General features: G+C 33.9%; 1 protein-coding gene across 2 annotated transcripts in view; it reads left to right on the top strand.

The window, feature by feature from the left end:
- LOC144433396 (adenylate kinase 9-like) overlaps positions 1-22824 on the top strand; it is a 45879-nt gene that overhangs the window by 6409 nt on the left and 16646 nt on the right. Inside the window, exons 8-20 of one of the 2 annotated variants that reach the window (XM_078121698.1) lie at positions 166-346; positions 939-1071; positions 2621-2635; positions 3832-3891; positions 5136-5324; positions 8139-8198; positions 9253-9499; positions 10130-10360; positions 12747-12847; positions 16486-16557; positions 19031-19225; positions 21897-22157; positions 22571-22671. In XM_078121698.1, the coding sequence (XP_077977824.1) occupies positions 166-346; positions 939-1071; positions 2621-2635; positions 3832-3891; positions 5136-5324; positions 8139-8198; positions 9253-9499; positions 10130-10360; positions 12747-12847; positions 16486-16557; positions 19031-19225; positions 21897-22157; positions 22571-22671 (1846 nt within the window). The remainder of the gene's footprint in view (positions 1-165; positions 347-938; positions 1072-2620; positions 2636-3831; positions 3892-5135; positions 5325-8138; positions 8199-9252; positions 9500-10129; positions 10361-12746; positions 12848-16485; positions 16558-19030; positions 19226-21896; positions 22158-22570; positions 22672-22824) is intronic. The other variant, XM_078121699.1, reaches the window with a different exon arrangement.

The following is a 22824-nucleotide window of genomic DNA, read 5'->3' as shown; positions in this document are numbered from 1 at the left end:
CCTTGTATGTGATGAAGGCTTGTATTGTGTTTGGTTAGAAAACTTAATATCATAACTTTATTCTTGTCTGTCAGTAATTCGTAGATTGTACCTAGAGGTGATTATTTGGGTATGCTCTCACTTTAGGATAGTTGTGTAATTTATATATTTTATGTCTGTTTCCAGCTTTCTTGACAAGATATATGTGTTGTCCAGTGAAGAAGCCATGGAGTGTTTCCTAAAGAACCCCAGACCATTCTTGATAGCACCACAACCAAGACCACCTTGTAAACTGTGTGTAACAGGTCCACCATTAGCTGGCAAAACAACTCTTTGTCATTTGATTGCACAGAAGTATGGAGCTAAGGTCAGTTTTATCAATAAATCAACTTTTTGTAAAATATCGCACCCATGTGGAGATACAGATAATGTTATGGTGCTAGATAAGTGATTTATCAGTATGCTCTATACTTTGGCAAAATTGCTATCAACAGGTTCAAACCAAAATTCATCTGTTTTGGGAAACCATTGTTTCAAATTGGACTTTTTTGTTGCAGACACAAACACAAACTTCAAAATTGTACCTGAAATTTTCAACTGCACACTTCTTTCTGAATAGTGGGTCATTCTTTTGAGAAAGAGTTAAGACTGTAACGTGCAGTAGATAATTTCAGGGATGATTTTCAAGATTGTGTTTGGAACAAACGTTTGATCAGTACTTTGACGCTTTAGGTTCTTCTCATGTAACAGTATCTCACAGCACATTGTTTGATTTGAAGCTTACTAAGCCAACTTTGTTTACACTCAGAATCACCATATCTTGTTTGTTTTTTATAAACTTTCACAACATCGTATTGGTCGTCTCGTCACTAAGCCAACTTTGTTTACATTCAGAATCACCATATCTTGTTTTTTTTAATAAACTTTCACAACATTGTATTTGTCATCTCTTCATACAGGTTTTAAACATGGATGAGTTGATCAAATCAAGAATGGAAGCACACAAAGAGAAACAAGTGCAGTTAGCCAGAGAGGAAGCCTTAGAGACTGCCATTATCAATGTACAAACCAAGTTAAAAGAACGAGAAGAAAGTAAGACTCACTATTATGTATTTACAGTCTTACTAACATTTCATTTTCAGGACAAAGTTTTTTGGATGTTATTTTTTGTCATAGTTTTGAAAATGGACACAAAATATAATGATAATATCACATCAATTATTGTGCTGTATTCTATTCTATTTTATTCTATTCTAATCTATTCTGTTATGTTCTGTTCTGTTCTATTCTATTCTATTCTCTGTTCTACACATCACACATAACTATTGTTTACTAGTTGAATGCTATATTTGTTCTTAAACCAAAGATATGTGATGTCTTTATTTCTGTCTCAGCAACTCTGTAATTGTAGAATATTAATGTCATTCTTGTACAAAACCTTACATATACATATATGTGTAGTGTGTAAATGGTATAACGAATTTTAATGCTCTATTTACTCAGATTTACTCATACTCACAAACTGTTTTCTGACTCGTTCAACTGTTTTAATTCTTACAATTTTCTTCTCTTCCTCGTCACTGTTTTTTCCTTTTTGGTAAGATGGTATGTTTTGATAAAGATGTTGTCAGCCCTAATGTGTATATTTTGTCTGTTTTAATTCAACTATTAGTTTGCCTAGTATTGTAAACCATGTTGCTCATAACTTTTAGTTGTATTGCTAACTGAAACTTCAACCTCACATTACACCCAATGAGTGTATGTCATACTTGATATCAGTCACAAAATTTTCAAAAATGGGAACAAATCATTGTGCCCTCTAATGATAGCCAAATTTTGTTGTTGTAAGTCAAATGATTTAACTAGGATTCCTTGTGAGTCAACACATAGTAAGAGATAGGGGAACACTAAATTTTGGTGCGTCACTAGATATTGTGTACGTAGTGGCACATCAAATTGGCTTAGAGGGCACACTGCAAAAAACACAATTTTACTTATTAAAATTACTGAATGACTTTATCCAGTTATATAGATCAATTATATTGCACATCATGCCATATGAAGCCCATAGAATGTTTACATTATCAGCAGTGTTTCTGTTACGTTTTGTACCTGTGTGTTATATGGATTGGTGATAAATATTTCATATTTTCGTTGCATACAGTGGACGCATTACCTACTCCAAACTTCGTAAATTATTATTTTGTTGCGTCTATTATGCACATTTTTGCGTAAACCACGAACAGAAAGAAGCATGGTAGCACACTTTACCACACCTATTGCTAATGTCAATGGGCTTCATGTGCACACAGCCAGATTTGAAATAGGTTCATATTATTCCAATATAAAGACACCAATTTTTTAGACCTCTGCTTTGTAGTCTCTACTTATCTCACACCCCTCTTTGTCGTACAATTGAGATGAGCCACCCATTCAAATCTGTGGGAAGATTACAAAGTGTGGCTATAAATAGGGGGTTGTAGATTTTGACATTAGTATATATAAGGGTATAATGTACATACTTGTACAGTTCAAAATGAGGTTTGAGTTTCAGTAAAGAGCAAACTCTCCCTGTATCCCCTTGATTCAATGTTGATTTTTGTCTTGTTTGTATTTTATTTTTGTTTCCTGTTAAACCCAGACACATCAGACAGTGGTAAGACACCCACACATCATATTTATGCATCTATGTGTTGACAAAACAAATATATAAACGTGTGATCCATCAATTTCTGTAAAGGAATCTATTAGATATTGCACGCAGTGAGAGTGTTTTATAAATGCAGGATATCATTTCAAGTGTTGACCATTCCAATTCCCTTGCTGCATGCATCATGTCTTCATTTCCATCGCTGGCTTTTGTTCATCCAGAACACATTCAGTCAGTGTTCTGATAAAAAAAAATAAAATCATGATAAATTATATTCGTATTAAAGTATCTGTGAAATTGTTTTTCTTAAAGAAGCAATATGTACAATTTCACAGGTACTTTGATATGTGTCATTGCTACTTTTAAGTTTGATATATAAAGAAAATTACAAATTTAAAGTAATTGGCAAAATGAAAAGTTTTCATATAAGGTGTTTCGTGAGTTTGATAAACAATGTAAACTTAAATGCTTTTTGCTTTAAACTAATGATGTTTCTTGGAATGCTTGGCTTGTGACAAACAAAATGCAATATGCTTGGTGATTGTTTCATTACATAAATATGAACATAGATGTGAAATAAATATGTAAATATTACAAATCACAGCATAGTATATATCAACTAATTTATTTCATATGCAAAGTGTATGATATACAAAATGTACCTCGTGTTATGTCATAGATTTATTTCCAAAAAAATGTTTTAACAAGATAAATGAAAATGTATTGAAAATATAGATATATGTAAAACAAGGTCATAAAATCCAGTACATACATGTAAGATGTATCTTTTAATAATTAAAAAAAAAAAATTTATTTGAAAATCATAAGTTAGAAATAGGTATAAATATTTCAGAAAACAATATTCTAAAACATGTAATTGTTATATTTGTTGATAAAAATGTTATATTTGGAGGTACAGATATGACAAAGTATCAAAATAAGCCAACTCTTATATTTCTTTTGTGAGTATCTAAAATATGGAAAGTCGTTAATAATACAAACAAGCCCTAAACAGTTTTTAGATCACCACATTTAGAGTTTTGACTCTAGAAAGTAATATAAATTGTTAGAGGTCAAAGGTCAATGCATGATGCTTGATTTCAACACACTATTGCATGTTAACATTGTACATTTCACATTCCATCACATGACATGCTATCAACCAATCACAGCACCATTTCAATGTCATGTATTGTTTACAGGTTCAGATATGGAGGAGGCCGCACATGATACAGAGGCAGAACAAGAAGGCAAAACAGAAGGTATACATGCACCACAGCACAATTTAGACATTGAGTAATAGTTTTTTTACTACCTGTAGGTTCACAGCAAAGGGAGTTAGCCAGGCTAGGAAAGATGTCACGTGTAGTTGACAAGTATATAATGTAGTTAGTCAGTTTGTTAAAGTGTGTATCACAAGAGTGTTAATTAGACTAACTTGTCTGTAACATACATTTCAGGTCATGATATGAGCAAACATAACTACCTTCCCATAGGTCTGCATTACAAGAAAAGCTAAAGTGAATCTATGGTAGCTTACAATATTTAGGTATAAACAACATATGGTGAGCCTTCTCTGACAGTTCCTCTCAAAATAGAGGAATGCCACCATCCTGTAGTGTGGATAGTACTTGACTGGCAGCTGAAACATAAAAGATGGAAGTGACACATTTAGCAATTAACAAAGTCAAGAGATGTCCGTCTCATGTACAATCACATACATGCACACATTTCCAAAGTGGAAAAGACTTTCAATGCTGTTAAAACAACAAATACAAGACTTAGTTGGAGATACTCAGTGATCTATGATTATTAAGGATCACTGAAGACAGTATTTTCTAAGTGTTGCTTGTTGCAAATTTGTGCTCTTTGGAAGTATGCATGACCCTAGTACATTGTGTTAGAACCCCAAACGGTGTGCCAGTATGCTACTATCAGAGTACCAGGTATATGTTGTGTTAGAATCCCCCAAAAGTTATACCAGTATATGCTACCATCAGAGTATCAGGTAATTAAAATCCCCCAAACAGTGTGCCAGTATGCTACCATCAGAGTATCAGGTAATTAAAATCCCCCAAACAGTGTGCCAGTATATGCTACCGTCAGAGTACCAGGTATATGTTTTGTTTAATAGAATCCCCCAAAAATTATTTCATTACTTTACACATACTCATATATTTGCAGCTTTACAATATTAATCCATTGCAGTAATAATTGGGAAGAGGGAGCATGTTATTTTTAATAATTCTATAACTGAAATGAACAATGGTGTTAATTATTTTAATTTGGGAATGCTTAGCCTAATAATAAAATGAACAATTAATGTTGAGATGTATCGTACTAATTGTTGCATGTTGGTAATAATTGATAAGGTGTCATTTGCTAATTTGTCAGTACACATGCTTACTGTATTGTTAGTCAATGTATACTATGTTGCTGCATGTTTTCCATCATCACCTACAATGTGTATATACTTGTATCATTGCATGCTTTGGTGTATATCTAGATGAGCAAACAGGCAGGGAAACTACTGACATTGAGGAAACTGATCAGGGAGAGGTTTCGGCCACAGGCGACAAAACTGATCAAACTGAAACTGATCAGGAGAAACCTGATCAAACAGAAAGTGAGACAGAAAAAACTGATATTGAAAACACTGAAGCAGAAACTGAACCAGAAAAAACAGAAGATGAAGGTATACTATCAACTGAGGAAAAATGCTGCACTGTTTTGATCTTACTGCAGTGGATCGTGGATACTTATATACAGCCTTCTAGTTGCTGGTTTTCCTTGCTGTGTCTAACCTTTGACCTTTGCATCCCAACACTTTTCAAAAGCTGGTTGTTCTTATTGTGTTCTTGCTGCAATTGTAAAAGTTGTAATTGTTTGCTGCAAATCTTTGTCCCAATACCCTAGCCACACTTGTACATCACTATTCTGTATGTTGCTGCTGTGCAATATGTCTTCTGTAACAACTCACCTATAAATTGTCTCAGTCTTTTATTGTCAATTCCATGTTATCAACATCAGTAGTAGATTACATAAAACTTCTATGTGTGCTGAAGAATATTAACTGTACGTCACGTCAAATCCCACCAACATTCTCAGTACATGTATAAGCTTAGAAACCCTGACCTTTATCGGTCTGAATAACACCTGTTACTCCTTTTGTCTTAGTATATAAGAATTATCATGTAAAAGCAAAGCTAATCGCGTCATATGTATTACAATTGTTAAGTTGTAGTCACATCTGACATTAATGTCTTAAAATCACTTTAGCATTCAGGCATATATACTGTTATGTAAAACGGCGATTAATATCACTCCATCCCCTACCCTCAAATCCCCCATCCCAAAAAACCACATGGATGCACACATGCATGCATGCATGCACACACACACACACACACACACACACACACACGCACGCACATACACATATACACACACACACACACACACATACACAAACACACACACACACACACACACACACACACACGCACACGCAGGCTACTTTTCACTGCTTGAATATGCTTTGTTAGCTGTACATACACACTAGAATCCAAAATATATCATTAACATGTAATGCTTTAAAGACAGAGAACTTCATACATTAATGTACCTTGTGTAATAACATTGTATACTGAGTAAAAAACACAACTTATATTATAACCGTGAATATAATGTGCAGTATCCTACAATACAACAAATATCAGCATGCCAGCTTTACTAAGAATAAGACACATCACTTAGGAAACATACGTAGATGCATATGAAGCACTGCATAGATGCAGTAGTGTCTTCACAATTATAAAATATTTCTCCTCTCTTAAATATGCTACATAACTTTAAAAGAGCATTGAATATTGCATATATGCATATTGTAATCTCTAGCTCCAAGTGCCTGTCTTGAAATTGTATGAATTTATTTATATATTTTTGTTTGTAAGAATATATTTTGTAATGTTTTAAATGTAATGTTGCTAAGTTACATGTATACTTTCTTTCAGTCATGTTAAAATTTTCAACTCATGTCTTTCTATTGTGAAACCTGTCCTGTAAAATATGTTAATGAGTAATTCTTCAGCATTTGCATATTTTCTTTGCAGCCAATGAAATGACAAGCCAGGAAACCCTTGGTTACCAAACATTTCTCAGTCAAAGTTTATGTTTTAAATCTATATTCTGGATAATTATTTAGGTCATTGATTGATTAATTAATGAATCAGTGCATCAATCTTATCTCAACTAGGAGAGAATTTGTTTGTACCCAAAAAAATACAAGTTAAACAAAACAGGATTAATATGTTCATATAAATCAATGTATAAAAATCAAAATTTATAGTGACACAAAGTGAGTATATAATGTTTTTTACTCCATTGAAAATATTTATATAAAAAACCTGATTAAATTATTCTTATATAAAATTACTGTGAATTCTTTCTTCAAAATCTTCTGGTCTGGTAGATCACAATTGAAAACATGATAGAAGTTTCATTGGCTTTTGACTGAAATGTTGGTAATCAAAGGTTCACTTGTAATATCAGCACTTATGTGGTGTCATTCAAAGTTTCACATATCTAAAAATACATTTGTGTATAGTTTTAATATGGGTGAATAAGGTGTCTGTAATACCTACATTTCCATGTAATGTAACATTTTAATTTATGTCAATGTCTTCTTTTGGTGTCATTTTTATATTAATGTCTGTAAATAATGTAATTTGTCAATGTTTCATGTTTTCAGGGGTGTAAGGTGTACCATATAACTCACTCTTAATTTCTAGCACTCTTTCTACAGCATATATGCACTGGGTTGTACATTTGTTTCTTTTTGCTAACTAACTATTAATCTGTCAATGTGTGAGACAATTAGAATCTAAAAGTTGACATGCAACATTTTACGGTATTCTTACTCAAAAATTCTCCGTCATGGTAATAACTACCATGGAAACTGTTAAAAAAACTGACAAATAAAGTCTCACTTAAATTAAAACTATATTTGGAATATGTTGACCTGAAAAGTTACTTTCATTAGTAAGTACACTCACAAGGCAGTGGCAGTTACAACAGTGAACAGAGTGGTTTATTTATGTCCGTTGACATCCTAAGCTTACCACATTGGCTGAGTATGTCAACTTCAACATATGAAAGTATTGGACTTCAAATTATGTCTATGGATTTCACTTTCTGTCATGACTTCTTTTACATTTAGTTATCCATAGTAGTAATTACAAAGTAATAGCTGTATTCCTCCAAGAGCAATCACATCACAGAATCATTATATTATGGGCTTATAAAATGGTACTGGTTCATTTAGTGCATAAAGTGATTCCATCTCTCAACTAAGATTGAAAGTAAAACTGAATAAATACAAGTGAAAAGTGAATTTAATCACAGCTATTAGTTATATTAGAATATGCGATTGTGGATATACTAATAATTTGTACTTCTACTGTCACAGTACTGTGATAACTTTTTGACAAAGTATGATTTTAATTTTCAGATAAAACCAGTGAGGGAGAAGGAAAGACTTCAGAGACAACAGAAGGTGGGGAAGGAAAAGGTAGGAATACACGGAAATAATACATGTTTGTAAGTAATATTGTAAAAAGTCTTGACCTTGCACATTTTGACACAAAAATTGATTTCTTGTTGCCTTGTATGTATATACAAAAATGATATGATAGCAAGGCTATAAAACTACCTAAATGATAGGAGCACCAATGTGTTAAATATATATCTCCACACAAAATCGTTCATGCATATTGTATGTTTTTGTTACAGCTAAAACAGGCAACATTCACCAGAAGACTAAATGTAACATATACAATTACAATCAAAAGTTGATAATTTTGCAACTCAATGTTGTTGTTTTACTTGATAGATAACAACCCCTTTAACTGCTGAACACAGCATGATTGTTACGGAAGGAAGTTGATAACTGAACTCGTTATCTGAAATGCAGATTTACCAATTACTATTCCGAAGATTGAAATTGGCTTCTTGTTATGAAGCTTTAATTATTGAATGTAAATGTTAGCAATGAGCCATGTCCAGTCCAATCTAACAGTCACATATCCAAGTATGGCTATTCAGTCATCTAACAGTCACATATCCAAGTAGTGCTATTCAGTCATCTAACAGTCACATATCCAAGTATGGTTATTCAGTCATCTAACAGTCACATATCCAAGTATGGCTATTCAGTCATCTAACAGTCACATATCCAAGTATGGCTATTCAGTCATCTAACAGTCACATATCCAAGTATGGCTATTCAGTCATCTAACAGTCACATATCCAAGTATGGTTATTCAGTCATCTAACAGTCACATATCCAAGTATGGTTATTCAGTGATCTGACAGTCACATCCATGTAAAAAAAAACTGTTGTGTTCAACAGTATAAGTGCTCTTGTCTAAATTAGAAAAACAACAGCCTCAACTTTTCAAATGATCAGTGGTCATCATTAAATGTATATGTTATGTACAGTCAGTCTTCTTTCAAACACTCCCTGGTTTAGCTGTAATTTCATGCATGATAGAAAACAATATCCTTCATCAGCTGCATGTATCTATAACTCATTTCACCTAATCATGAATCATATCATGTTTTAGTAGATGAAAGTGCAGCCACAGCTGAGGATGCGGCACCAGAAGCTGCAGCACCCCCACCACCAGCCCAGAAGGCTGAAGTAGTTGTTGATGCTAACCACCCTGAAGTGAAGGCATTGGTTGATGCTGCTGTCAAAGATGCTGAAAAACAAGTATACACTCTCAGTCCTGAACAGTATATTGATGCACTAGAAGAAGCTATCAGTGATGTCCAAAAAGAATTGAAGAAAAATGATCCTGATGGACCTGTGTAAGTTGTCATACTTATAAGAACATAATGTGTGTGAACCCGGCCATCACCCCTCCCCCAAAATCATACATCCCCCCAGTAGACCTTTGTAAGTTGTCACATTTGTAAGAACATGTATGTGAACCTCCACTGCTCCACCAGTAGACATTTGTAATTTGCCATATTTGTGAAAACATGACGTATGCCAACATCCTTCACCATTCATCTCCACCAATAAGTCTGTGTATTAAGTTGTCATACTTTTTGGGATCAATCTTTTCAACTTTCTATGTTTTGATCCTTTTTCTGCCAGACGCTATACAATAGATTGTTTTATTTTCAGTGGGGGTGGATGGATCCTTGAAAACTTTCCTCGTACCAGAGACCAGACACTAAAACAAAAGATCGTTTTACTTTCAGTGGGGGTGGATGGATCCTTGATAACTTTCCTTGTGCCAGAGACCAGACACTAAAACAAAAGATCGTTTTACTCTCAGTGGAGGTGGATGGATTCTTGATAACTTTCCTCGTACCAGAGAGCAGACACTAAAACAAAAGATCATTTTACTTTCAGTGGGGGTGGATGGATCCTTGATAACTTTCCTTGTGCCAGAGACCAGACACTAAAACAAAAGATCGTTTTACTTTCAGTGGGGGTGGATGGATTCTTGATAACTTTCCTCGTACCAGAGACCAGTGGACTGTCATGATTGACAGGGGACTTATGCCGGATGAAATCATATGCTTACGAGATACAAGCGAGAGTGGAACCATCCTACTCAAACGTTGGTACAAGTTAAACCGTTCAGAGATTGATGAGAAAATTAAAATCAGACTGGAAGAAGAAGCCAAAGAGAAAGCAAGAAGAGAGGAGGAAGCAAGGTCAGTTGTCTCTACTGTCTTGTCAACTTTCTGATATATTCTTCTTTTCAGGAACACTATTTGATTTTTTTTTGTCCTTGTAGTTGCGATAAATAAACTTTGTAAATTCAATATCAGTAAACAGATTCATAATAATTTGAATAATCTTGACCTATCTCATGAAGCAAAACTGAATAAATTTATATTGATATGAAACAGTTCCATAAATAGACACCCTAAAATTAACAAAAACAAGATTTTTTTATCTTAATCATTTTACTATGAAAGAACATGTATTGGAGAACTTGAGAACAGAAGTGTTAGTCTACTTCCAATATATTGGGAGATTACCACAACTGACAAGGATTAGAGTTTGTCCCACTACATGTACATGCCGTATACTTGAGTGTCCATCTCTACATGTTTGTCCCATGTCCATGTCCATCTTCATGTGCATGTATATGAATCCTGTCAGAAAGTATCTTTTAATACCAACAAACCTGTGTTCTATTTATTTCCTTGGTTATGTTGCATGTTATATTGTTTTTACCTTTCTGTTTTTTGTGAATGTCTGTACTTTGTCATCCACACAGCCCAACCGATTTCCAAGATGGTGAAATGCCAGATACTAGGTAATTTTGTCGTGTGTACCACCCACCTGTCAACCATTTGAGTGTTTGTGTGTGTTCTACAACACTATACCTAACCTACCCCCTCCCCACATGCCCAATCTGTCCCATTTTTTTCCAGCAACAGTTTCCAAACGGCACCAAGGATATGGTTCTAAATGCCATAAGTTAGGGGATCATACTGAAAATAGTTTGTAAGGTATATGTACGCCTTCATGGGGTACCCTCATACATGTACATCGGTCAACTCCTTTGCACCCGTGAGGGCAGAGTGGCATGACGTATCTTACAACTGAGAATTACTACAAATTTGACTGAAGTCATGTGACATACATGATTGGCCAAGAGTAAGTCATGTGACATACATGATTGGCTGAGTGTAGATCATATGACATACATGATTGTCTAAGTGTAGATCATGTGATATACATGGTTGCCTAAGTGTAGATCATGTGATATACATGATTGGCTAAGTGTAGATCATGTGATATACATGTGATCATTCAGTTCTTGAGGTCCTCTAACTTAGGTATGACAGAATGAATGGTATTAACAGCCATTCCCATCGATATATATAATAATATATATATTTTTTTATTTTTTTATTTTTTTTTGCAAATTTTAGTGTGATGTGATTTATAAAGAGAAGCTGCAAATGTTTGTTAAAATGAATGTGATTCTTGACAATGCATTTATTCTTCTCAGCTACACATTTTTGCATACTAATTTGGGTGTTTCTTTGCACACACACACACACATATGCAACTATTTTTTAACATTTCATTTTGAAGTGAAGTGATGCCAACAATATTGACAGTGAAGAGAACAGAGTGAAAGCTTTTTTCCCCTAAATTTTAGAATTTCACATTTTTTAAAAACTTTATGTCAAACCACTACCAGGCATTATATATTATATCAATTTTTAATAGCCACTATATTTTTTTTGATAAACAAATGTCTGTGTTAGGTTGTCTTTTTCTGACTGATAAAAGGAAATCGACCATACCAATGATTTCTTTTCTTGTATTGTTTTAATGTGTAAACAGTATATAGAGATAACTCCTCTTTGGTTTAAACCCCAAGGTTTGAACCCCTCAATCTTAAATTGCTACTATAAGTGAAACCATAGGGATGAAATAAAATTAGTCTTTTCATCAGGACTAGTCTGTAAGGTACGCCGTGACGGGGCACCCTCAAACATCAGGCAACCCCTAACACTGGAAAGGAGGCCGGTGAGGGCGAAACGTCACGACGTATCTTACAGTCTACATCAGGACTGACTATTTCTATAACTCTACCAAACAACTGTTCTCTGCATGAACATTTTAATGCTAGTCCAACATTGGCCTGCATGCCCAAAGACAGCTACATTACCATCAATAGGCCATTCCAGAGTGCTAACAGGAAATTGAGAATACATCCCCCTCGCTCAAATTAGAGTTATTATTACCCCATAGTACCGTTTCTTAAGAGCTTTTTCCCTTGGTATTCTGTAGAAGTGTAAATCAGGCGTATTGTTCAGAAATCAAGGAAATCAGCAGTGTTCTATGATTAACTATGTAACCTATACCATACATACCCACAAGGTACATGCAGACAGGAAGTAGAGTACCACCATGGCAAATTTCGGAAAGGCCTATTTATAAATAGATTGAATTAGTGTTGGTTTATGCTTGGCCATTCAGATATTGTGACTGACTAATTGCCCATAAGATCAATGCAGTACTGTTTTACTATTAAAGTTTGATATTCATTTAAAAAATTCAAAACTTTTGTAGACTTGAAGCTGAAAGAGAGCGACAGGAAGAAGAGGAGAGGAGACGTGCTGAAGAAGAGGAACGTCGTCGTAGAAGGATAGAAGAAGGTGAAGAGAGTGAAGGTAAGAAAAAATGATTGAAATGTTGTGGATCAGCTGATTGTAACCATAGATGAATGTAATTTCCTTTCAGCGTTTCATACATTTTCATTCATTTATTATCAAAAGTCTAATCATCATGTTACACTGTTTGCCATCTGAATCGTAGCATTGTATAATGTGTGTTACTGTATCATGTCATTGTTTTGTACATGTGTACTTCCACTATAGCAAGATTTAGCAATCAGTAGCAAGCTTTATACATTACAAGAACATAAACATACGTAGGGCCATAATCACTACCATAACATAAATCTAAAAATGTGCAATTTCTGTATCATAATGTGATTGACTTGTACAGTGACAGTGTATCAATCATATTGTTGTTGTGTATATATATGTCTTTAGCAATAGGTAGACAAACTTCACACATTACAAGAAAAAAAATGCACATGATCATAATGAGTATTTATAGTAACATAAGTCTAAAATGTTCAATTTGTATTTCACAGTGTAATAAGATTTACATCAAGTATTAAAACTATTTCAGTCATGTAGTAAATCAATTTATGCTGTAACATTCTTTTTCCCCCTGATCAGTGAATGATAATATTGTTGACTATTATAACTTATAAAATACAAATTGTGTCACGATGTATATTAATGACCATTCTTTTCAGTGGTTTTGTCTTATTTCACAAAATAACCACATGATATATTCCAGACATACTTGTTTGTATTGTCAGATTTAATTCAAGATATTGTTTATTATACGGTGACTGCTTAATTCTCCTGACATATGTACAACTGTAGTAACTGAGCCTTCAGTTTACTTGTGTCTATCTATAAACCAAAGGCTCAATTACCTGAATAATAATCCAAAGGATTTCTTATTTCATACATGACAAGCTTTGCATAGAAATCCATGACTTTTTTGTGTTGTATGTATAAATTAAGTGTTTCGTTGAAACCCAACATGTTTTGTTTGTCTTTTTTTTTTTTAAATAATGAAAACTAACTTTAAAGTGCAGAAACCCATACTGATAACCATACTCAGTAGAGTTGTACAGTTTTGTTTTTTTTATTGCATGGGCCGATTTCAATATCTTGCTTAATCCTAATTACCCCATTAGCATGCTTTTCATTTTATTTTCATTGTGACATTAACTGCATGCATATTTCCTTGCTTGGGTGTTTTTATTTTACAAGGCGAAGGCAGAGAGGAGGGTGAGGGTGAAGGTGAAGGAGAGATATCAGATAAAGAAGGTAATTCAGCACCTCCTGTAGGAATCCCAGCAGTGTTCCAATGCCCTAATTAACCCAATTAACACTACCCAGCATGTTGGCAAATTAACACTAAACAAATGTTTTAATTCCCCTCAACACCTGCAAGTCAAAAATTAACCATACAGCAGTGTTTAAATTCCCCTCCCCTTGCTGACATGTCAAACTTAACCTCACACAGCAGTGTTTAAATCCCCCCTCCCCTTCCTGACATGTCAAAATTAACCTCACTCAGCAGTGTTATACCGTATACCCTAACCATGTGTTCCTAAATCCCATCACTTGCCAAATGTGCTCCACCAGCATGTCACAAATTTACCCAAAGTTTATCCCACCTTTTTGTTAATTTTTTATATTCCATATGTCATACATACTTTTAAAGTTAATTAAAGTACAATCACTGCTTAATTTATGCTTTTGTAAAGTTTTTGTGTTTGAATTTAAATTTACTTTTTTCCAAAAATTAATTCAATCACAAACACCAATACACAGCCAATCTTAGCAAGCACTGCTTTGTCCTGCATATTCCATATTTCACATCTCAAAATGCTATGCTTGCTCCAAACTATTCCCGATTATGCTAGGGCTGCTGTTACTTCTTTTTATTTTTCATTTTCAAAAAAAGCATTCCCTTTTAGTTTTCCAGCCATATGCTGCCTGCCAAATATAGAGAATCCAGTACTAATTTACTTTAAAACTTGGAATATCTGAAAATGAGTAATATTTGATTTACTAATATTGTCCTGTATGTTACTCGCTATAATTATGTAATCACATACCTGTGTCCGCGTTATTTAAAAATACTGTTTAAGGTTAAAATACTAGCTTATGATAAAGACAAGATTAGTGTACCTGTTCGCCATTTGACAAGTTACAGTCTTCATCAGTTACTGCTCAGTAACTACAGTAGCTTTCCCTAATTCATCACATATTGAAATCAATGTAATGAACTACATTGTGTATATACCAACCCTCATTCAGTTACTGGTAATGATGTCATTTTCATTAACTCATTTGCAGTGTGCTCTCTACTGATAGCCAAATTTTGTTGTTGTGAGTCAAAATGAGAAAAATAGGCATTTCTTGTGAGCCACCATGAAGTAAGAGATAGGGGAACACCAAATTTTGGTGCATCACTAGAAATTGTGTGCGTCAGTGGGACGTCAAATTTGTTTAGAGGGCACACTGCTTATTTGATAATTTTTTTTAAAAGTTTACTGATTTATCTTGAAAAGATGAAAAGTCCAAACCAAACCCCCACTCCATTCCCCCTACTTCACAATAGACTACTGTGGTAAAACCTGTGTAGTAATAACCCAATGACAACACTGGATATATTTTACTATATACAGATAATTTTTGTGCCAATCTAGTGTGCAATTTAACTAATGCTGTACTAAGAACAGTGTGACTTTGTGTGTAGATTTTACTAATCATTGCAGACTGGTACATCAAATCAATTTTTTACTACCTGTCTAGAATATTTTTTATCGTCTAATCTGTGTGCAGGTTGTAAAATTAGTGTTATTGTGTGGCTAGGACTGTATGGTATCAGTACTTATAGTGTCTATTAAATGATAGCTTGTAGAGTGTCTAGATTTGACCATCTGCTTAGAAGCAAAGTATATGCAAATCATATGCAAATTATATGAAACTTTAATTTCATTCTGTAAAGTAACATCTGTATATTACATGTTGATGATATAAAGGAACTAATGAGGTAACCTTCATTTACATATTGTATGACGTAACATCTGTATACATGTCATATCGCAATTTCCATGCAAGTTAAATGGTACATTCATTTGCATATTGTAAGATGTAACATCTGTATACATGTGATATCAAGCGCCATCAGTGAAGCAACTTTCATTTGCATACTGTATGAAGTAAGATCTGTGTACATCATAATGAAGCAACTATGGATAAAGGCAACTTTCATGTGCATGTTTCATAGCTTTGTATTATATTACTTGTTTACCATATATTCAACTTCATACCATTGCAGTCAATATCTTGTATCACATCATTCTATGTGTTCTTACAAAACAGAGTACTTTTCACAGACTATATTATCATCCCTACAGAATACTAAATGGTTTTGTCCACCAGATATTATACAATGGGGGGTCATTCCATAAATCAGAAAAAATAGGGAAAGTTGTATTTGAAATTGACTAGTCCAACCATTATTCTTGCAGTCCAAATCATTCCTCTGTTAAGAGTACTCTGCTTTCCACCCTATTTCCAGTAATGTTGGTTCACCCATAATAGAGATGATACTTGGGTGATACCAACTTGCTACAGATCTAAGGGGTAATGCATGGCATATTCATTCATTGACTTTCAATATTCTTCATTACTCATAACTTTTAAAGCTGCCCCTGCTGCTGCTGCTGACAATGAACCTACTGCTGATACAACAGACACACAACAACCACCTGTACAAGGTATTCAATGTTTTTACCAAGATTTCGATGTCCCTGTGGTTGTGGGATAGAAGTAGATGTAGTAGTTGTTCATCAATTACTAGTATAGTAGTGGTGTTAGTTTTATATTTGGTTTTTATACTTGTTGAGATTTTGCAATTTATGTCAAGATATACTTCAATGTATTCAACCCAGAGACTTGGCTCTCATCTCGGCTTACCTGAAGTACTGATAGCATGATTGTGAAGTCTCTGTGCTTGTCTTAATGTACTGTTTCCAGATCTCTCTAATTATTCTTAATTTGCAATATATCTCTGTTACGGTAAAATTGTATGCGAAACAAATTTGATCAGTTTGTGAGGTGTTTCACTGAAATATTTTTGATATGATGAATTTTAAATTATATCTACTGACGTATTTATGCAACAACCACACCCTTTCACCCAGCATACACATGTTGTTTGTGAATTATTTAAAATATTAAGAAAACAAACAAGCATTGATTCAACATCATTTGTCTACTGTGGAGAGTGCTAGTTATTCCATAAACAGAAGCCAGTGCTTTTTGAATGCGTTATGAAAACTACAAAGAGATTGGAAACAGTACATCAGTTGATACCATTATTTTGTTATATTATTATGACATAATGTGTTATTTTACAGTGATGTGAGTATATTTGTCAATCAATGTTATTTTGTTCCTCAAATCTGATATTTTCCTTGTTCACAATCTTTGCCTACAAGATGTCTTCCATGACTACAAGACTAACCTGTACTTCTCTACTTTTAACAGAATACTTGCTGTATTAAATAAACACATGTACATGTAACATACATCATCTGAGTAAAGTAAAAATTCAATATTATAAGTTTTCACAACCATAAATTTAAAGAATCTAAATTTCGGGAGAAATTTACTATCCTTGAAGTATAGTAACCTCAAAGTTGAATAATATACACTGTGCCTAAAATAAAAAAACATATCAGCTGTTGTCATCAATATTCTAATGGATTGAGATTTCTAAAATATCAATAATTTGACAAGATTCAAACAAATCTGAAGAAACTTGTGAACAGTTTTCATTGAATGATAGTATATTCTATAAAAATCATTATAGACTGTCAGAATTCGTTGGTTTTATTATTATTATTATTATTACAGTCTTTAATTCGGACAACAGCATCCATATATAATATATATTACAGAAAAGCTACATGACTGATGTTCTTAAATGTTATGAACACTCCTGTAATCACTTGTGGTTAACAGATGAATAACATTAACAGGAGTGCCAACAGGAGTGCCAACAATGGTGAATTATTCAGTCTATCAATTTGGTCTAAAGTATTCATTACCATTTCCCTAGGTTTCTTGCCAAACTCATGATGCAATGTACTTGTTAAGAGACCTCCCCCCCCCCCCCCCCCCCCCGCCTTTTTCTGGAGGTTTCACAGTTTCACGAAAACATTACCATATATATAAACTATGATGTCAAGTTACACGTGCATGTGAAACTACGTTGACAATTCTACTTCTTTTCAACAGCACAAATTGATTGCCACAACCTGCTATGTCAAGTTCTAACTCAGTTTACTAACTGACATCTGCCTGAAATAATATTATGTCAAGGCAACTTTTGAAACTGCATTACTAGGCCTTTACTTGAAATTTTCAAATCAAAGGAAAATGAGAGTGGTTATCAACTATTCACAAGAAAGGTTATTAGTTTAAATAACCTTACATATTTTACGGAAACACTCTCTTTTTGACACCCACCCAGCAAACACTGTCTAAAACCAAGTCTGATCACAGGGGACCCAGGAACTATGTGATGGGTATAGAAAAAAAAACCATATCTAGTATACCCCCATGAGTATCTGTTTATTTGCTGGTTTATTTAATTATTTTATTTGTCCCTATACTTGTCGTTCATTTGTTTGTTCATTTGTCATTTATTTGATAGTTTATTTATTTGTCACACGGTTCCTGGGTCCCCTGTGGTCTCATGAAAACAACACTGTTTGATGAGCAGTTTTCATATTCAGTGATACAGTCCAAACTCCAAGTCTGGTGAACAGTTTTCATATCAAAATTAATTTCATGATAAAACTAACAGATAAATATCAAACACTATCTTCCAACTGACTAAAACATTTGGTTCTTTATCCTGATACTATTACAACTAGTAACACCTATGTATAAAAGTGATTCCACTGTAATACTAGACTGTAAGATATGTCGTGTCAGTGTGTGAGGGCACCCTGTCACAGCGTACCTTACAGACTGCTTTAACACATATTATGGTATCAAGTGATACAGTAATGTATCATCTGCTAAATCACCAAATATAACAGTCAATGCTTTCTTGTCTTCCTCCACTATTACTGCTGCTGCTGCTACTGCTGTAAACCCTGGTTCTAACTCTGCTATTCCAATCTGTGCCAATTCTTATCCTGACTATTGTGTATTATCCCTGGTGCTATCCCACAACAGACTCTGACATGGATGGAGACACTAAAAAAGGAGATACGGAGGAAGAAGGTGAGAAGGAAACTGAAAATGAGGCACCTGCAGAGGAGAAAGAACCCCTTAAAGAGGAGGGCAGTCATGATGAGGAGGGAGGTGGTGGTGGTGCCCCTGAGGGTCCATCTCCTGAGGAGGGGAGTGGTGAAGAGGGTAATGGTGAAGGTAGGGGGAAATGTTAATGCCCAAATCCTAACCTAACCCCCTCATCATCATAAATGTAGTGTTACCTATCCCTCCATTGCAAGGTGTATAATGGGCTGCCTTTACTCCTATTGTAGCACTGCCTCTGTTTTAAAGTTAATTATCAAATAATATCTTTGTAAATTTCATGTGTAACAGTCAAAGTTATCATAATCATATCATAATGTTAACTTATTGTAATAAAAGTGTAGTAATATATGAAGTAAAAATGCTACTTTGCTAAAAAAAAAAAAAAGTAAAAATAAAATGCTAATTGTTATCATAAATAAAGTAACAGTTGCAGGGCTTGTAAGGTGTTAAATTGCTTTAATTAATAAACTGTAAAATACAATTGTTGCGGCTTGAAATGACATGTTCTGTTTGTGAAGACATATTATACATACTGTTATTGTACAAAATTAAAACTCATTGTTGAAATGTCTCACTTTATACTGTAACTGATATCAATAAATGTTTATGAAATTGTGATTACTTTATACTCAAAACCTCTGACAAAAACTACATTTGAAAATTAAAAATCAAAGACTAAACAAGAACATGTCATTCTCATATTCCAAAACATTTTCATAAATATGTGAATTCTATCAATGTTGTAATTACTATATTTTCTTCACTAAATTCGGATGTATTATCAAAATTATTTTACCATATAATGAATTATTTGTAATAAATAATGTAAGTTAGATAAAACCAAGGTAAAGGTGACCCAACATTGTGTGGTGTCTGCTGGTGCATCATGTTAAAGTTTGAAAGTGTTCTCTCCTGTCAAAACATTGAGAGTGGTGTTTTTGCATATGTAATCAATATGCAAATTATGTACAGGGAAGAAATATGCAAAACATCTCATTTGCATAATTAATATGCAGAAACTGGATAGATTTCATGAAGTGCACCACACTATGGATTTGACATGGAGAGGACACTTATTTGCATGTTTAACATGATGATGCATGTTGATTATAAAAAAACGGGTATTGTATGCTCCTGCATGTTGGCATGGTGTGGGTTTAAAGAAGCATGAACAGTGTTGTTGCTAAGGTCTGGAAGTCTCGGTAACTGACAGAGGGATATCAGGTAAAATTGGCATAGATTCCCATATGTCATACTTTAGTTTGGGAATCTCAGTAATAGGGGAGAGTGAGAAATTAGGTAAACAACATAGTTCCCATACACAACACCATAATTTAGTTTGGGAATCTCAGTAACAGGGGAGAGTGAGAAATTAGGTAAACAACATAGTTCCCATACACAACACCATAATTTAGTTTGGGAATCTCAGTAATAGGGGAGAGTGAGAAATTAGGTAAACAACATAGTTCCCATACACAACACAATAATTTAGTTTGGGAATCTCAGTAATAGGGGAGAGTGAGAAATTAGGTAAACAACATAGTTCCCATACACAACACCATAATTTAGTTTGGGAATCTCAGTAACAGGGGAGAGTGAGAAATTAGGTAAACAACATAGTTCCCATACACAACACAATAATTTAGTTTGGGAATCTCAGTAATAGGGGAGAGTGAGAAATTAGGTAAACAACATAGTTCCCATACACAACACCATAATTTAGTTTGGGAATCTCAGTAACAGAAAGAGAAAATGGGGAACCAGGTAAAAACTGGCATAGTTTCCCATACACGTATACTCATACTTTTGTTTGGAATTGGGAACCCCTATACAGTAACTGTGAAATCTAGGGAGAATTCACCTACTTTATTCTTCCCTTACCTAAACACAATGATATAGGTCAGTTTTAGGGGTTACAATTGAGAGCTTTACCAGTAAGGTTTTCAAACAGCTAGTTTATTAAAAAGAAATGGCCCATATTTATTAGTCTGTCTTGAAACCAGTAAGTAAGACATGGTGGGCCTGTATATGTTATTAATATAACTGTAGACACTGTAATCCCATCTACAATAGCCACAGTTTGTTGAAACATTTATTTATTTATTTATTCTATTTATTTATTTGTTTATCTATCTATTTATTAGTTTTAATATCTATTTATTTTTTGTTTATTCAATCATTGTTTATTTGTTTATTTATGTGTTTATCTATCTATATATTATTTATATCTATCTACATGTATCTATTTTTTTATTTTTTTGAAAGGGGATTGAATGAACTGATATACCGGTAGTTAGTATGAAAATCACAGGGTTTTCACTTACAGTATAGGGCCTTGTAATGTTGTACAAACTTCATGTCAAATCTTTGTAAAGAAAGGCTGTACTTTGACAATAGCTGAACAAGAATGATTTTAATTTTAATAATTGTCTAATAAACTAAGATTTGATTAAGTCAGACAGGATATAGAAAATAATACCACCTGCAGGTTATGTAAATTATTTGTAAATTGACTATAATCACTTGTATGTGGGTAAAACAATAAATGAACAAGATTTAGTTTTGTCCAGTAACCTAAGATTTTGATGTTGTATGCAGAAAATTTATATGTACCACCAACTGATGATGTACAAGATTTGTAAACTGATAACATCAAGTCATGTGGGAGGGGCTTATATAGAAGTCAAGGCCTTTACTTTGGTATTAACATATAGAATTGGACACTGAAATAAACAGAGATAATTCTGGCAATTATACTAAAAGTATTTTTGTAATTATTTAGCCAAAGCTGAAGGTGCAGAGGGTGCAGCACAACCACCAGAGGAAGTAGAAGATCCTTTACCTCCCGATGGTCCAGAGACACAGCAGTTTAAAGAGTCTCGTCAACTGTTTGAGGCAGAGTGGCCAACAATCACGGCTCTTATCACTGGAACATCATCTCTAGAACCCATTGTGGTTGATTTACTGGAGGAGAAAGAGGAAGCTAAACCCATTGTTAGAAAAGTAGAAGATGTATTCAAGGATGCAGTCAATGCCATTGAAAGTAAGTTGTCAACCAAACAAACTATTCATGGATGTGGTAACTTTTCACTGCAGTGTATGAAATCATGTACTCAATCTGATTGCGTTCAAATCCAAATTTAAAAAGTATATATATATATATATATATAGATATCATGGAATGTTTAATACTTCAGTATTGTACCCAGAATAAAATAATAATTAAATGATAATAATAAAGAAGATTTATAGGGTGCCTAATCTCTGCAAGCAGAGATTGAGGTGCAGAAATAAATGGAAAGAAAATTACTGTGTGGTGAGAGGAAAAGTGGATTCACAGACACTGGATACTCTGCAATTGGAGAAGGCCGATATGTCTTGAGAGACTAGTACACTAAATTTATGCTTTCATTGTGTCTTATCACATTACTGACTTGGATATTGTGTTACTTTCAGGACCATACAGTTACCAGCCATGGGAATACACCAGTATTGATATAGATGAAGAGGAAGAAGATGCTGAGCATGAAGAAGAAGAGGAGATGGATGAAGAAGAGGTGAGAGAATGAAACAAAGCAAAGTTAAAGTTACTAAGTTAAGATCTGTGTTTAGACTCAGTCAGATATCAGGATCTGACAGATGGGATTGTATCATGTATATGACAAATGGCCATGTGACAAATATTTCTAATTTGGAACTTTGCCAAATCA

Source organism: Glandiceps talaboti, chromosome 3, assembly GCF_964340395.1.
Source record: "Glandiceps talaboti chromosome 3, keGlaTala1.1, whole genome shotgun sequence".
Taxonomy (NCBI): domain Eukaryota; kingdom Metazoa; phylum Hemichordata; class Enteropneusta; family Spengelidae; genus Glandiceps; species Glandiceps talaboti.
This window is presented reverse-complemented; position numbering and strand designations above follow the sequence as displayed.